At 44.1% G+C, this 17178-nt stretch overlaps 1 protein-coding gene across 8 annotated transcripts in view; it reads right to left on the bottom strand.

The window, feature by feature from the left end:
- Positions 1 to 384: 384 nt before the first annotated feature.
- POGZ (pogo transposable element derived with ZNF domain) overlaps positions 385 to 17178 on the bottom strand; it is a 53180-nt gene continuing 36386 nt past the window's right edge. For 3 of the 8 annotated variants that reach the window (XM_036766763.1, XM_036766766.1, XM_036766764.1), the window contains exons 5-19: positions 14398 to 14506; positions 12806 to 13096; positions 12503 to 12724; positions 11896 to 12002; positions 9203 to 9540; positions 8772 to 8926; positions 5981 to 6081; positions 5418 to 5564; positions 4195 to 4329; positions 3884 to 4056; positions 3578 to 3718; positions 3233 to 3292; positions 2994 to 3106; positions 2746 to 2770; positions 439 to 2626 (exon numbers count right to left, since the gene is read on the bottom strand). In XM_036766763.1, coding sequence (XP_036622658.1) covers positions 973 to 2626; positions 2746 to 2770; positions 2994 to 3106; positions 3233 to 3292; positions 3578 to 3718; positions 3884 to 4056; positions 4195 to 4329; positions 5418 to 5564; positions 5981 to 6081; positions 8772 to 8926; positions 9203 to 9540; positions 11896 to 12002; positions 12503 to 12724; positions 12806 to 13096; positions 14398 to 14506 — 3771 coding nt within the window. In that variant the 3' untranslated portion in view covers positions 439 to 972. Of the gene's footprint in view, positions 2627 to 2745; positions 2771 to 2993; positions 3107 to 3232; positions 3293 to 3577; positions 3719 to 3883; positions 4057 to 4194; positions 4330 to 5417; positions 5565 to 5980; positions 6082 to 8771; positions 8927 to 9202; positions 9541 to 11895; positions 12003 to 12502; positions 12725 to 12805; positions 13097 to 14397; positions 14507 to 17178 lie in introns of all 8 variants that reach the window. The other 5 variants (XM_036766765.1, XM_036766767.1, XM_036766768.1 and 2 more) reach the window with 5 other exon arrangements.

The following is a 17178-nucleotide window of genomic DNA, read 5'->3' as shown; positions in this document are numbered from 1 at the left end:
AGCACACGGGGGAGAGAGGGGGGGGATCCCACACCCCACTGTGTGCTTCAGCCTTCAGTTACTTTGTTTACTCCAGGCTCCCACATCTCTAGACATAGGATAAATCTCTCATCAGGAGAGCGGGAAGGAGCAGAGGGACAAGAATGGGGAAAGGGAGTCAAGTATTCACAAACAAAAGTGAGAGCTTATTTACTTTGTGTGAAAATTACTTTTAAAAATCCAAAAAACATTCTGGATAATTAGAGACGGTTTCACGCATTTTTAAAGCCACAATTTTATATCTAGGTCACTGCAGAAACCAACATCTCTGGGGAGGAAAGGAGAAAAGGGGGGGAATGGGGGAGACTTGAGTAAGTGATTTTTTTAAATCTTTTTTTCCCTTTTATGTATAAAAAGTGTTAAGACCACAATGAAAAAAAAAAGATAAATATATATATATATGCATGTATATATACGTGTATGTGTGTGTATATATACACATACATACATATATATATATATAAAATACACCAGTTTGTCAGCTACATATTTTTATCTTTCCCATCTTCAGAAATGGTCTCACATTGACAATGGTTAGATAGTATCATGCCCAAAGACATCAGCCACACGATAAAAAAACAGAACGATGATACAGTTGAGGTAAGAAGGGGGACAAACCAAAAAAAAATCATTCACCCATGATGGATTTTTTTTCTTTTTCTTAAATTTCGTTGGAAAAATACCAAACACAGTGATTTAAATTTTTTTTAAAAAGTCATGAAAACTTGTTTACGGCAGAAGCTGAATGGCCTCTGGCCAGTTCCTCAGCTCAGACATGATCACTTAGTTTCCTTAATTCAAAGGGAAGTATGGACCAACACAAGGAGGGGTGTGTGTGTGGGGGGTGTGTGGCAGAAAATGAAAAACCAAAGTTCCCATCCCCTTGTACCTCACTTCCCCTGCCTACTCTTTCCTTCCCCAGGATTCTACCCTTCAGACTTCCATCAAATCCAGGTCAGCCTCTTCAAAGCCATAGAAAGACTCTGTTTCACTTTCACCCTCAAAGAGCTGATGAAGGCTCTCAGGCTCAGTTACCTCTTCAGGGGATGGTCTGGATTGGGGGGTGGAGGCTGCAGGCTCCTCCTCAGTCTGCTCCCCATTCAGCTTCAGCTGCTCCTCCAGAGAGGTAATCAGCTCCTCCTGCATGTCAGCGTTACGTGTAGGTGAGTTAGCAGTGCCGTCTGGGCCAGGCAGGACACTGGCCACCAAGAAGGACTGCTGGACTAACTCTGGGCAGTCCCCAATGACCTCCAGCACCTCTGCCAGCCAACAAAGCACCAGCTGAAGGAGGATGTCGGAATCACACGTGCCATCTGCCATTTCGCGGGCCTGCTCTTTCCACTTCTTGTGTATGAAGTTCTTGACAGTCCTTTTGATACACACGTCCAAAGGCTGGATCTTGGAGCTACAACCTGCGGGCACCACAGCAGGCAGGGTACTGTAGGAGCTAAGCATAGACAACACCTCCTCAGACAGGTGGGTGCGATGGCAGTCCATCACCAGCATGCCCTTGCTGCGCTGGCACGCCGTGTGCTTCTGCCACACCCGTGAGGACCATAGCTCCATGATCTCATCATCGCTGTAGCCACTTTCTTTGGCCTCCAGCAAGATAGACTCTGGCACGTTGGTAGGTTGCTCCATCTGACCCCTATAGAAGACCAGAGTGGGAAGGACAGTGCCATCTGCCAGGATGGACAACACAACGTCACACCATGGCTCCCCTGTGCCCACCGTCTGCAGGGCATTCTCCTTCCGATCATCACTGCTTAGCACCTCAGCATCCAGAAACAGGGAGATCTCATCAATGGCCACGATCATAGAAAGAGGCAGGTCCTGGGTATGGATCTGCCGCTGCACAAATTCAATGAAGAGACCAGCATTTTCTGCCACTTCCTTGGGTAGGGTATGAGCCACTGCCCGCCGGGCATGAGGGGTCAGGTGGTGCCGAAGCATGAACCTCACTGCCCACTCATAGGAGATCTTGAAACCACCCTCTAGTGAACGCCCAATTTTGGTGGCCTTCTGGAAAAGTGTTTCTTCATTGACAGGAAGCTGTTGCTCCCGCTGTGTCAGGACCCATTCGGCCAACTTCTCCTCAGCTTCTAAGCTCAGATACTTGCCCTCCAGATTCTCTCCTTGGGAGGCCTGGAAACGCCGCAGCCAGCGCCGAATACGTCGTTGTGGGTTGCGGAAATGCTCGGCTGCCTGCTCAGTATTACAGCATAAGGCAAACAGTACCACACGCAGCTTCTTTACTGACAGCTGTTCCTTCTTACCAGCTCCACCGAAGCCCCCAGCTGCAATTGGCTCAGGTTCCGACATAGCTAGGGCCCCTTCCTCTTGCTCATCAAGACTCAGGCACTCGGCCCCCTCCACATGCAGAGGGGCTGCTGCTGGAGTCTGAGGGCAGTTAGTGGCTGATGGAGGGGATAGAAGTGGAGACTGGGCTGAGAGCAGCTGGGCCTCAGGTACAGGTGGCTCCCCACACTCAGAGGAGGCACCCACAGGTTTCACAGTGGCAACTTTGTTGTGGGGGAAAGCAGAAGGGTAAGTGTTCTTCATGCCCCGGTCATGGGCCTGGCCATGCCTAGAAGAAAAAAAGAAGAGCAAAAAGAAAGTCCTCTTTTGAATAACAGAAGATATAGGGGGAAAAGGACCAAAATGCTCAACACTGAAACAAAGGCACCCAGAAAGGAACTTGGTTACCTGGAGTGGGATATCCAAGTCAGTCCTGCAGAATAAGAAGGTAAAGAAGACAGTTAGTTCAATGAGAAACAGAAACTCTCCCCCACTCTAAGATCAGTAATAGCTGAGGTTTTAACCTCAAATTACATACAAAGACAATATTCCTTGATTTAATGCAGCAAACTCTAGGCAGAACCTGAGGAGGGGACAACTGAGGCCAGCTAGAAATACATGGCCTCCCTCCCTTTCCTGTTCCTTCCCCAACTGACCTCGCGGTAGGATATTGCTGGATTGATGCGATGGATTGAAGACCAGATGTTTAGCCATGGCATCTCCCACAGAAGTGACAAAGACGCAAGAAGTACAGGCCAGTTTGATCCCGCTGAGGCAAAACAGAAGGTGGCATGAGGCCAATAGAGATGTCTGAGAAACGAGCTCCACTTTTCTTATTGTCCCAACCACACGGAAATCCTTGGTAATAGCATCATAAACACCATGCTTGTCTTACCTGACAGTAGAGTTCTTAAACAAAGCCAAGTACTTGGGACTCTTCCGTGGAACGTGATTGCTGAGGCAAAAGAAAAACGGATGTTAACACATCCAACTAGAGATCCTGGCTGCTCCTCTCAATGGCCCCAAGAGTGGAGATGCTGCTTCCACCCCTCCTGCTTCCAGCCACCTTCCCAATCCCTTTCTTCCTACTAGGTTAGAAACTGAGACATGAAAGCTAATAGACAGTAAGTTTAGAGGGCCTGAGGCCTCGTGCACGCAGGGAGGTAGGGAACAGATTGTGGAGAGCTTAGGATGCTAAGGGGACAAGTAGGAGGGGCTGATGTCTTGTCACATGGCCTACTTGATCATGTGGTTGGCATATGCTCTGGAGCAGCAGGTGCTATAGCGACACAGGGAGCAGTGTACATAGGTAGGGAAGTGATTGGGGAAATCAGGGATCTCAAAGCTGCACTCCAGGCACGTTTGCCGGCCCATGACACTCCTGTTAAGAGAAAGGGAGAATCTCATTGGTCCTGGGTGAATCTCATTAGTGCTACAGGGGTTCCCCTAGGCCCCCACAGAAAGGCTACCAAACTGCCTCGGTGTTTGGTAAACCATTCTACCCAACCAGCCCCTAGTGGCCCAGCACTCAGTGGAAGGCGCTGACATTTTCTTGACGGCTTTCTTCTGGATGCTTCGCTGGACTGGGGGATAAAGGAAGATGGGAAGAGGGTCTGCTGGGGTAGTCATGGGGGCTGCCTCTTGCAAGGCATTAGGTGGTGCATCGTTTGAGGAGACAGGTACTGTTCGTGGCTGTCCTCGGGATGCCCGGATGGTCACCTGGAAATGGGCAAAAAGAAGGACATTTAGATGGACAGGCTGACTCCTGGTCTCCAATGGGGAAGGAGGATGAAATGCTTAAAATGCTGACGCTCCTTCCAAGCTACTCTGTGTCTCCCAGCGGCCCTGGACCTTTACCTTGGTGCCTGGCTTCAGGCCTTCCAACTGCTTGGGCTTTCGGAAGGTTTTGTGATGCTGAAGTTTGTGCTCTATTTTGTCCTTGGCAAACAGAAACTGCAGCCGGCATTTATTACAGTGATAGACACTCTTCTTCTGAGGAATGAGAGACATTTAAAAAAAACAAAACAGGAACAAAAAACCCCAAAGCAAAAACAAACCCTGAAGGGCCCAAGCTAAGAGTCATTCTCTGAGTAGAGAGAGGGCAGGTCAAAAGCCAACAGACACTTCACACCCATTCACTTTGGTTGGGAATGTGGTTTAAGAGGGAAAAAGTAAAGGCACCCAAGGATAGCAATACCTGCTCTTCAAGAGGCTGGACTCAAAGGCGTGAGTCATCCTCTCAGCTCTTCCTGATTTGCTGTACAGTATTAGGCAAATCACTCATCACCTCAATCTCTCTATCTTAAGAATGGGAGTATTATCTATTCCTGAACAAATTGTATAGGATCACCTGAAAGGTCCCTTTGAGGAGGGATTTTTTCCTTCACTGTATTTGTATTCCCAGTGACTAGCAAAGGGCCTGGCACCTAGAAGGCCCTTAGTACATGCTTGTTGATTGATTGATTCATTGATCTTATTTGATTGTGACAAAGAGAGGGCTCCTACTGTTGAAGTGCATCTAAGAAAGGGAAGGAAAGGAGAAAGGGAAAGGGAAAGGGAAAGGGATAAGCATTTATATAGCACCTACTGTGTGCCAGGCACTAAACGCTTTATAAATATTATCACATTTGATTCTCACAACCCTGCCAGTTGGGTGCTATTATTACCCCCATTTTACAGTTGAGGAAACTGAGGCAAACAGAGGTTAAGTGACTTGCCCATGGTCACACAGCTATTAAGTGTCTGGGGCTGGATCTGAACTCAGGACTTCCTGACTCCAGGCCCAGCACTCTGTGCACTATGGCTCCACTAGCTGCCTCTTCATCTCAGTGCTGAGAGCTTTCCGTGCAATCCAGTTTGACAGGCTCTGATACGGAATGTTCAAGTTGGGTTAGTAATAATCATTTTGTTTTGCCTTTTCTGAAAGGCCAAAAGACCTATGGGAGGGCAAATCAAGATAGTGAATATAGGGGTACTAGATCTTTCTTTTAAGGGACTAAGACTGATGATACATCTGTCTATCCAGCCAAGCTTCAGTGTCAGCATTGGCAAGACACAAGTGAGAGGCAAGGGGAAGTTACCTGGTGCCTCATGAAATGTTGCTGGAATGCATTGCCATTCTTGAAGACCTTCAGACAGTACGGGCAGAGCAGATGCCGGGTGTCCTCATGGACCATGCGAAAATGACCATCCACCTCTGAGTACAGTGAAGAGCGGTACTGACACACCTAATCGTGGGGGGATGAGATGGAAGGTCAGGGGTTACATGGCCAAGTCATGTCCCGATACAGATGAAGCACATAACCATGCTGGGAAAAGAAGCGGCTCTTTCAAAGGCATAGAAACCCCAATTATGGCTACACCTATAGACAAGCAGAGCTAAGCCTAAAAACCATGTGGGTGTCCCAGGGTGGCAGATGCACAGAAGAAAAGGGTCTGGGAAGAGAGCCAGAAGCTGATGTTCTGGACCAGAAGACAACACAGGTTTCCCTCCTGGGTATGAATCTTCTAAAGGGGGCAGGTTTTGGAAATGACAACTGGCCCTTACACATACCATTCAATACCCTTTTGGATATATGCTTTGATCCTCTGCGACCGTCCCCAGAATGGCCAATGAGGGAGGAGTCAGAAAGTAAAGTGATACCTGGCAAACGTAAGGCATCTCCCCAGGCTTGTGGGTGTCCTTCATGTGCTGGAGGAACAAGGGCTCACTTTCAAATGCCCACTCACAAATCTTGCACTTAGCTGTAAGGGGGGTGGTGGGAATCAAGAGGTCAACCCAACAGTCGTCAAACCCAACATATTCTTCTCTCATGTTAACTTTTATGCTACAAAGAGGGAGAATCATCATCATGATCATACTGCTACTCTAAGAAGTGAGAAGTAGCATGGTACAGTGGACAGGGGGACAGACTTGGAATTGAGAAGAGCTGGACCAAGTCCTGCCTGAAATGTATGAGCTCATGGATAGCCATGAGCAAGGGATTTCATGCCACAGTACCCCAAGTCAACCTCTAAAAGTCTGTTAACTTGGAGATGAGTACCCCATCTACACCAGGGGAGGAAATTTCCAAACTGAGAGTTCCCTACACAGATAAAATCACAGGTCAGAACCAATAAATAACAGTAATTAAAGGTATCCAGTCCTTTGAATATCTGCTGTCCATTTGATATTTATTAAGTGCCTATTCTAAGAAAACATGTAATTTTCACCACAATTCATGAATACAATTGATAAATGCACAAGACAAACTTTTAACTGAATAATTTTTATATGTCTCAGGTTACTGATAACAGACTGCTCTCAATTTATATTCCTAAAAAAGATGTGAAGGCCTCCATTTTCTTCTTACTCTCCTCTAAGTCTGTGCGGTTTGGCTCCCCACTCCCTCATTCAGCTGAATCCACCATGATCTCTTCATGGTCACCTCCAATGGCTTTCTCTCTGTCCTCATGCTGCTGAAGGTCTTGAGGCCTTTGACACTGCCTGTCACCCTCCTCCCCTGTACACTCTTTGCTTTCTAGCGTTCCATGACACTGCTCTCTCCTGGTTCAGTCCTTCCTGATTATGCCTTCTCAGTCTCCTTGGCTAGATCTTCATAGATCACGTCTACTAACTCTGTCCTTGACCTTCTTTTCTCCTTCCATTATATTTCTCCTGGCTATCTATCTCATCAGCTGCCATGGATTCAAGCAATACCTTTATGCAAATGATTCTGAGATCTATTTATATACCACCCTAACCTTTCTCAACCTCCAGTATTGTGTCAATCCTGTTCTGGGTCCTCTTCTCCCTCTCAACTAAAACCCCACTTTCTGCAAGAAGCCTTTCCTAGTACCCCTACACTTGTTGCCTTACCTCTTTCTAGTGGCGGCTAGGTGGCACTATGGATAAAGCACTGGGCATGGATTTGGGGAAGACCTGAGTTCAAATCCAGCCTCAGACATTTACTAGCTTGTGTGACCCTGGGCAAATCAATTAACCTCTGTTTGCCTCAGTTTCTTCAACTATAAAATGAGGATAATAGCACCTTCTTCCTAAGATTGTTGTGAGGTTCACGACATCCTAATTGTAAAGTGTTCAGCACAGTGCTAAACCTATAGTACATGTAGTAGGCATTAAATAAATGCATGTTTCCTTCCTCTTCTGTGATTATTTCCAGTTTATCCTGTATATGTGTTGTTTGTTCATAGATATTTGCATATTGTCCTCCCCAATAGACTGAGAGCTCTTTGAGGGCAGGGACTGTTTTTTAAATTTTCTTTGTGTCCTCAGTGCTCAACAGAGTACCTAGCACATAGTAAGTGCTTAATAAGTGTTTCTGGACTTGACTAAACTAAAAGACAAGAATGGCAAGATGGAAAGAATAAGTAAGAGGCAAGTTTCTCAGAAGAAACTCTTATCCATTTATGGTTTTCTTCTCTGCTATTTTCAATAAAGCAAAAATCTTGTTCAAAAATTTAAAGTAAACCCATTTTTGCTACAAATAAATAATGCAAGCATGTATCAATTCTTGCAGTATAATAAATAGGGCAGTAACAGTTTAAAGCCAGTGAAATGCCCTGTCTTTGCTGGGCAATGTGCGGATGGTCTTCCTCAGTCAGCTCCAGTGAATTCTCTTCCTTGCCCTTGGTCCAGCTGGCAGCCCATGACTGACAAGATCACATTTAAATTCTTCAAAATGGCGCTCGGGCTGCTCCACACTCTGCAATCCTCATCCCTTCGTTTAACAGTTTAATAAAGTGCCTATTACCCATGAAAAGTGCCAGACACAGAGAGGCGGCTGCTCCAAAGGAGACAGGTCTCCCTTTCTCTCCTCCATTTCGCTGCACCCTTTTCTCATGCTCTTATTTCCCTTCCTTTCCACCTATTCACGTCACACTAGTTCTCCATTATCTTAGTTCCCGCTGGCTCTGACCACATGGATCTCTCCCATCTCTGAAAATGATCTGTGCCACGTAATTTGGTATGTCAGCATACTGTTTAATCTCATCATCATCTACAGAATCTTCTAATTATTTCATACATATAAATATTCTCTCTCGACCAGATGAAATACTCCTTGAGGCTGAGGGCCCTGTTTTTGTTGTGGCCTCACAAAACTCCAAATAATTACTAGCCTTGATGGAAACCCAAAACTTGTTGAAAGATTAAGTCAAGAGTAACAAAGCAAAGTAATTAACTGCCCCTCCTGCCACTACGGGTAAAAAAAGATTATCCCATAACACACTGTTCTCCCCGTGGTCTAAAACCAAGTCCCTAAATCACTTAGGGCCTCATACTCCAAGGCATGAAGATTAACCCTACAAGAATGCAGGTTGTAAATGAAGAGTCTGACTAAAAATGAAAACCGAAAACACTCCTATGCTGATCCTGACCCATATATCCATACAATGACAGCTGCCCAGTGGCCGAAGGCAACTCTTATACTCACTGGTAGACTCATAGGGACTGTGAACATTTTCCAGGTGGCACTGGAGCTGGAAGGGCGTGGAAAACTGGCGGTAGCAGTGCTGGCAGATGGTGTGGACATCCACCTCACCATTCTGCTGGTCCAGCTCCACGTGGTGCTTCATATGGTTCATGAATCTGCAGGGCAGCATGAAGAGGAAGATCAGGTAACATGACAAACCCCAGAAGCAGGGTCAGGGTCCAAAAGCTGCCCTGCTGTCCTCCTCATTCACAGGGCAGAATCCTTCCCACACTGTGGAAAGAGATTCACTGGCGTCCCTCCCTCTCCCAGGAAGTTCATACTGATGAAGGGAGAACCTCAACCTTCCTGCTATAAGCTCTACCTACTCCTTATGGACTCAGCAAAGAAAAACAATTAGTTGCTATGAAACACAAAAGGCAATACGGACTTACCGGATATTGTTTTTAAGCCTTTTCGTGCAGTGAGGGCATCGAAAGGATGTGGGCACCTTAGGAAAGTTGAGGAGCTGGCTCACTTTGCCATTGTCCCGTCCATAATAGAAGTCATCCACTAACATGATGAGCTTGCTCTGGGTGACATCACCCGAATTCTCCATGGATTCAGGGGCCTTGGCAGGTGGTGAAAGGGTAGGAGCCGGTGTGGAAGAGGGTGTAGAGGGCATGGGAGCAGTCTTCTCTGGGGATGGTGGCTTTGTTGCTGATGGTATACTGGGCTCTGAATCAAGGGGTTTTCCCTTCTTCAGGAAATCAACCAAGTCTGGGCAGCAGTACTATGGAGATAATAATCACACCAATTGTTTGTGGTCAGCATTAGAGTGAGCTAGAGCAAAGCAGCTCAGAAGATTTCAGCCCAAATCTCACAAACTTCATTTAATTTTGAATAATTTTAGGGGGGCCCCTATTGGCTCTAATAGCTCAACTTCTCTTCCTTCTGCATATATTCTCCCCAAATGTCCCCTTCCCTTCCCCCTCTCCCCCCACCCACCTATTAGGTGTGCTTCTCCTATCCCTCCTTCAGACACGAGAGGCCAGGTGGGAGGAGCACTAGCCTCCAAGTTGGGAGAAATGGGCTTCGGGGCCCTGGGTCTGAAACCATGACTTGTCCATGACGACACAACTAATCTCTCTGAGCCTCAGCTTCCTGATCTAGAAAATGGGGGGCATCCTACTTGCACTATCTTCCCCACAGGGTTGTTGTGAGTAAAGTGCTTTGTAAGCCTTCCTTCGAGTGCTATACAAATGAGTTTATTACGATTATTATTATACTTTACCCTTCCCTAAGAGTTTTTGGTGCCATAACTCCTCAATGCAGCACTTCCTGGCTTCAAACTTCCCTGGCATAAACAAAGCACAGAATCTAAGAGCAGGAGGAGGCTCTGAGGTTATTACTGAGTCTAAGTCCTATTAAGTCAAGAACCCCTCCTACAAAGCCCCCAACAAGTGATCATTTGGCTCCAGCTTAAAGTTCCCCAGTGAAGAGGAGAGACGCCTCTCTCCAAGCAGCTCATTCAGCTTCTGGAGCATTCTAATGGGTAGCAAGTTTTGTATGCTCAATGTAAAAATCTGACTCTTGACAACTTCTAGGTATGGATTCTACCTCTTCCCTGTGGAACAGATCAAGTCTACCACATGAAAGCCCTTTCAATGTTTGGAGACGCCCAGCACAGCCCCTCTAAGTCTTCTCCTTCCTGGAATAAGCATTTCCAATCCCCTCAACTCTTCTTTGTGCAGCAAGTTCTCTGGTTCTCTCACCGTCCTGACCACTCTCATCTGCCCAGAAGTAAGTGGTCTTCTGGATGTGGTCTGATCACACCAGGGCTCTCAATGCAGCCTAGGATTGATTTCATTGGCTTTTCTATCAACATCACCGATTCATGCTAAGCTTGTGGTGCATTAAACTTCCTTAGATCTTCGTCACAGAAGCTGTTATCTAGCTAACAATTCCCCCTGTCCTATATTTTAAAGTTGCCTTTTGAATCCAAGTGTAGAATTGCACATCCATGCCTATTAAGTTTCATAAGTTTGATTCAGCCTACTATTCTAGTCAGCTAAGCATTTCTGGATCCTGACTTTGCCATTCAATGTATTAGCTTTCCTACCATGTTTCCTGTCATCTGGAAATTGAAGTATGGCACTCATAACCTTACTCCAAGGTAATGATCAAAACAGTGAACACCACAAAGTCAGCGACAGATTCCTGGCATACCACACCAGAAGCCTTCCTCTAAGCCGCCCTCAGCTCTTTCGCGGCCAGCTCCAAATACGCCGTATTATTATTGATCCCATATTATTCCACTTAATCTACAAACAGCATGAAAAACACTGTGAAATCTATTGCTTAACCTAAGTATACTATGTCTATGGAATTTTCCTAATCTACCAGTCTAATTACTCTGTGAAAAAAAGAAACAAAGTTAGTCTGACATGACTAATACTTAAAGCAAGATGGCCTTTCATGATCAGTTTCCGTTCCTGAATATCTGAAAAATCACCCTTTAGTAATGTGTTATAAAATTGTGCTAGGACTTGAAGCAAGTTCATTGGTTTGGAGATTCACTTATTTCATTTTGAAAATGTGGACAGTTCACCTTCTCTAGTTCTACAGCCTGACTACACCTTTCCAAGACAGTCACTAAGTGGCTCAGCAATCCTATCTGCCAGGCTTTTTACCACTCTAAGATGCCATTCACCTGGGCCTAATTACATGAACTCATTGAGGGCAGCAAGATGCTACCTCACCCATTTTGGGGCTCCAAACCCTACAAACTACTGCCGTGAGAGCCTTCCTAGAGCAAAGATCACTTTCTTTGGAAGAGAAAACAGAACTGAACAAAGTGGGGCCCTGACTCATCTCTGGAGAAAAACACTAATTTAGCACTAAAGGAAAAGAAAGTCTAGGAAATGTGACTTGACTGAAATGTTCTCTAGATTTCCTGCAGTCATTCTCTGAAGTACTCTGTGGGCCTTCCAATAGATTCCATTAAGGTGATAGCTTTATCTCTTCTCCAAGAGACAAAAATAAAGAGAGATTATCCTTTTCTCTCCGTGGTCTTTGTTCCCAGATTCCCTGCTTAAATCCACCTATGGTCCTTCAAGCTGGTTCTCAGTACAGAAATATCACTTACACACATGTGACCTCTCAGAGCTTCAGTGATACGGAATGGGGAATTACAGCGTGGGCAGAATTTCCGGCCATAATCCTGGAGGTCGTATGTTGGTATTGGAGAAGTCACTGAAAATGAAAGGAAAAGCAAAGGGTAGTGATTTGAGAGCATTAAGTGCACTGATCTCAGGAGAGTTCTTCCTGGAGGGTATCAGAACAGGGGCCAGGGACCAGGGACCACCAAGTTTAAAGCACCTTCCTTTTGGCTTTTTCCTTATTTCACTACACTAATCTCATGCTAATATTTGTAAATCTCTCTACTCACCAAGTCCAACCTTCAAAATCATGTTCGTCTACCTTCATGAAGTCTTCTCTAAACCCACCTAACTCTAACCATTACAACAACCCTCCCCTCAAAGCACTTGAAAACACTAATTTTTTTAATAGCTTCCTCATTCATACTTTTCATTATATGTGGCCTATCTCCCACAACAGAATGTAAGATGAGGGCAGGCACTGTGCCTACTGTCTTCTTTTTAATCTTCCCCACTAGGCCTAGTACAGTGCTCTGTACTCAGCAGATGTTCTGTCAGTGTTTGGACTGACTCATGATCTTTCAGGCTATGTACCTTTCATTGCTGATGACTCAGGTCCGCTGGTTCTCTGAGAGCTGTGGGCAGGGCTGTTGTTGGACACCACCATTGGCCCAGGGCTCTGACCCAGGGAAGGGATGGTGTTGAGGGTATTCACCAGCTTGGCCACCTCATTGCTATTCTCACCTGTCACCCCAGGTCGCTTGACAGTGACAAAGCTGGCAATGCTCACTGCAGGCGGAGAGGGGAAGGAGGGAGCTAGGTTTGCCAGATGATAATCATCCGTTCTCCTGACCCACCCCAATCCCTACTTGGCCACCCCCAATTCCCAAGCCTCACCTAGCTTGGGATTCGGGGCCTGGCTGGACTGGCCTGGTGGCTGTACAGCCAACTGCCCCAGCGAGGTCGGCTGCGTGGCAGTGGGAGTGGTTGAGGTGCTGGGAGTGGACTTGGTCTGCTGAGACTGGGACTGCGGGACGGTGCTGCGGATGGTGAGGGTAGCTGGGATGACCGTGGTAAAGGTGTTGGTGGTGGGCCTCACAGGCATCGTGGAGCCTGGCCTCACCTGTGTCATCTGAGAGAACACTTGAGGAACTCCAACTGTTGGTTTAACAAACTGGGTACCTGGAGCTTCAGAAAAGAGAAAGAGAGAAATTGAAAATTTCAGTCAATTAACCCCAACATGGCACTGCCTCCCTGACTACTTGGAAATACTGGGCTATGGGAGAATTCCTTCTTCCAACTGGCTTTGTGGATTTATCAGTGGCTACTACAAATCACCAAAAAGATTCTTGAGACTTAAGAAGGAAGCAGATCTTCTGATAAGAAGTGTTTACCTAGGTACACAACCAGGAGTAGCTGGATTTTGAGGTGCGGAGGGGTGATGAGAGGGTAGAGAGCATTGTCAAGCTTGGCCTTGGGAAGAGGAGCTTGTCACTCAGATTATTAAAGGAGTGTTTCCACTCCCTACATCCAAATAGAAGCCTATTTGGTCTACTGGGATAGCTGACAATTCAGCAGTAGAAGGTGTTAAAAGGAAAACACACAAGGGACTCTAGAATTAAAGAAGGAAGCATGGCAGAGCAGAAAATCGAATCAGACAATGTGGGTATGAATCCCAGTTCTACTACTCGCTAGCTGTGTGACCTTTCTGAGCCTCAGTTCCTTCATCTGTAAAATAAAAAGGCTGGATTATATCTCTAAGCTCCCTTCCAGCTCCAATACTGTAATTCTGAAACTTAAGAGTAAGTTGGTTGTCCTGTAGATTTCAAGATCGACTAAGAGAAATAAACTTCAGGGCAGAGCTAACAGTCCACAGCTAAAACAACTTGTGCTATCTGTCTGAACTGGAGTAATACCTGACAAGAACTACGGGAACAGGGCTGAAGGATAAGTTGATCAGGCTGAAGTCTTAACCCTATAAGAAATATGATCCAGTCAGTGACGAACTAAAATTTCAACTTCAAAGAGAATGAAATTCACTTTCTTCATGTCCAAATCCAGCCACAGGTAAAGATAGGTTTTTATAAAACCCAACACCATAAATGGAGAGACCTACAAAAGTATTTCAGGAAACAAAATATGGAATTCAGGGATTAACTAACTGTTCCCGGAGCACTGAAAATCTAGGAATTGATGAAAATGAGTAGTTAAAGAAAGAGATAAAAAGCAGATAGGGCAAATCCTATTTTAGTGTCTCATGCTAGCTGGTAAGAATCTAAAACAATTAAATCACCTTCCTGGTTAAAAGTTGGGAATATCTTTGAAATTATGGATATTTTTCAATCAATCAGATAGATGATGCCATTCAGAACATATGATTAGGTTTTTTAATTAGCCTAGAGTAAAAATTTTAATTAGCCTAAAACAGTAAAATGAAAACTTCGGTTGGATATCACTTTAGTTCAAGTGACTGAATACTTTTTTCTTACCTGGGACTAGTGTAATTGGTCTAACTGTTTGGCCTTGCTGTACATTCAACACAATTCCAACCTGATTCATTGCATTTTGCACAGGCCGAACATTCCTTACAGGAAATCCCTGCATTTAAAAAAGCAAAACAAATTTTAACATGTGCATACAAATCAATATGGATCAGAGGTTGCCCAGTAATCAAAAGTTAGGTACCAGGTAAAATTTGGGTTCCAAATACACTGCTCAGACTCTCTCAGGTTCTCAGTTCCCTCTGAAGTTGGAACTTTTAATAAGTAAGATGAACAGTTTGGGGACATCTTTAATAAGCAAAGTCAGTTTGAACATATTACTTCAAAAGATGAAAGCCTAATTCCTGCCTTAGAAGGACCCAAGTCTAGAAGGCTTGGGTCCAGGCTTAGCTCAGTCTTTAAACAGGTAAAAGCAGAGAAAGAAAACTGAAGCCAATAGCAATCATAGGAATGACTCAACAGGTAAACAACCATAAACCTAAGAAATTGTTTGAAAAATCCACTTCAGAGGCCACAAGCCTTTGGCAGATTTCCAACTGAGACTGCTGGTAACTTAAGGAGCCTCAGGGTCTATGGCAAAGAGAAGTTTCTCTTAGTGTTCAGAGCCAGGCCAGCTTTCTACCTTAGCTCACCATATTATCAATAACAACTGTGTTTTCTCTCTACATTTACAAAAGCTTTTTCCCTCCAAAGATTTCCAAAGGTTATGCTCACTTGATGTGGATCTCCAAACTTGCCTCAGGTAACAAAGAAGTACAGAATCTCCAGCAATTTGTGGAGAAGTCTAGATACCCAAGGGTAACAGGTTCTAATCCACACTTTGCCACTAATTTGTATGCTAGCCTCAGGCAAAACAGCAGTTATATTCTGCAGAGCTGTTTATACATTGATGACATCAATTTAGAAAATATTAATAATGTAAACTATAGAAGAAATGGAAGAAAGATCTATAACTTTAGATCAGGGGTTGGGAAACTTTCTATGAAGACAGAAAAAATATTTTAGGCTTTGTGTATCAAGAAGCAGAATCAAGGATGTTATGTAGGTACTTCTATAAGCTAGAGAGAAAACAAATTTCCATAATCTTTTTTTGATAAAATTCAAAATGTAATAATAATAGTACTATAAGTCAACTTAGTAGGAAGAATGGAATTCTTTCTTGGAAACAGCATTACACTTAATTGGGGTTCAATGTTAACTGTCATCAAAATCAACTGTAAATATTCATTCATTAATACTGATACGTAGTGAGATTTTATGTATTTCATCTTTGAAAATGTCTTTTCACAGATAGGTACTGCCAAATAATACTGACATCGATCCAGGAGCATATGATTTTAGTTGAGCATATTCTAACTTGGAAAGCTTTCATAAAATTCTATTAGGCTCTTCTCTTGATCTCTGACCTTTAATATGTCATTATATTGCAGATAAACCACTTCTAATCAAAGGTTTGGTGCAAACTCAATTGCAATTATTAAATGGATTCTGAAATACGGACATTTCTTTCGCACCTGTGCTGAGGTCAGAAAAACACTACTGGAACTCTAGTCTGAGCTCAGGAAGTAGATTCGCTACAAATTTGGGTGGGAATAGAAATCTTCTTTATTGTTTTAACTTTTGACAGTATGGGAAGTATAATAAAAACGGTAGTAACAATAGCCACAACTAGCCTCTATGCACACTTACTGTGTGTTAGGCCCTGTGCTAAGGGCTTTTTATTCTGATCCTCACAAGAACCCTGGGAAGAAGGCGCTATTATTACTCCCACTTTATAGGTGACCAAACTTAGACCAACAGAAGCTGAGGAATATGTCAAAGGTCACACAGTTAGTAAGTGCATGAGGCCAGGTTTGAGCTCAGGTCTTCCTGGTTCCAGGCCTGGTACTCTACCCACTGCACCATGTAGCTACCCTTGACATAAATATGTACAAAGCAGCTTGACATTACATGTAATTCAAACAACATTAGTTGTTTTTGAATTGACTTTACTGCAGTACAAGTTTTGCATATAAGCACCGTTTTTGCCTTATAACTATAAGCTAAATTCATTAAGAAACATTATCCAGTCTGCAGCAAAAGCTAATTTCTAGTCATTTGGTATTCCAACAATATGACTGAAGGCAGGCTCCGAGTTCAAAAACTACGATAACTTTACCACTGCTAAGCAATTGAACTACTGAGTGATGGCAAGTTAGGATACTGAGGTTCTACTTTTGACAAAAGTCACACAACTGACACTGGTTAAGGCCACGTGAACAGTTAGTTCACCAGCGTCAGTACTGGTTCAGATTCAAGTATTTTCTACAAAGTACTCGCTAATGAATAATACAATGAATAACCATAGGTCTTTAAACACCTCTCACTTTCACAAGCTTGGTAAATTTGTTCAACAAAGCTTTTTTTTTTTTTTCTGTTCCACACATATTATTACCACCATCGCTGTAACATATCTTAGCAGATTTCACTTCTGGTTGTACCGAATTAGTGTTTTCTGACCTTTGAAAATGTTCTCCCTTAGAGAGGTATCTATATCCAAAGAAAGAACTGTGGAGTCTGAATGCAGATTGAGGCACACTGTATGCTCTCCATTTTTTTTTCCCTTGGGTTTTCTTTCTTTTTTTTTTTTTTGGTTTTGTTCCTTCTTTCTCATGATTCATTCCATTGGTCATAATTCTTCTTTACAACTTGACTACTGCACAAATAAGTTCAATGCAAAGTTATACGTAGAAGATATATCAGATTCTATGCCGTCTTGGGGAGGGAGGG

Source organism: Trichosurus vulpecula, chromosome 7 (genome assembly GCF_011100635.1).
Source record: "Trichosurus vulpecula isolate mTriVul1 chromosome 7, mTriVul1.pri, whole genome shotgun sequence".
Lineage (NCBI taxonomy): Eukaryota > Metazoa > Chordata > Mammalia > Diprotodontia > Phalangeridae > Trichosurus > Trichosurus vulpecula.
The sequence above is the reverse complement of the archived record's forward strand: the minus strand, read 5'-3'. Positions and strand labels throughout refer to the sequence as shown.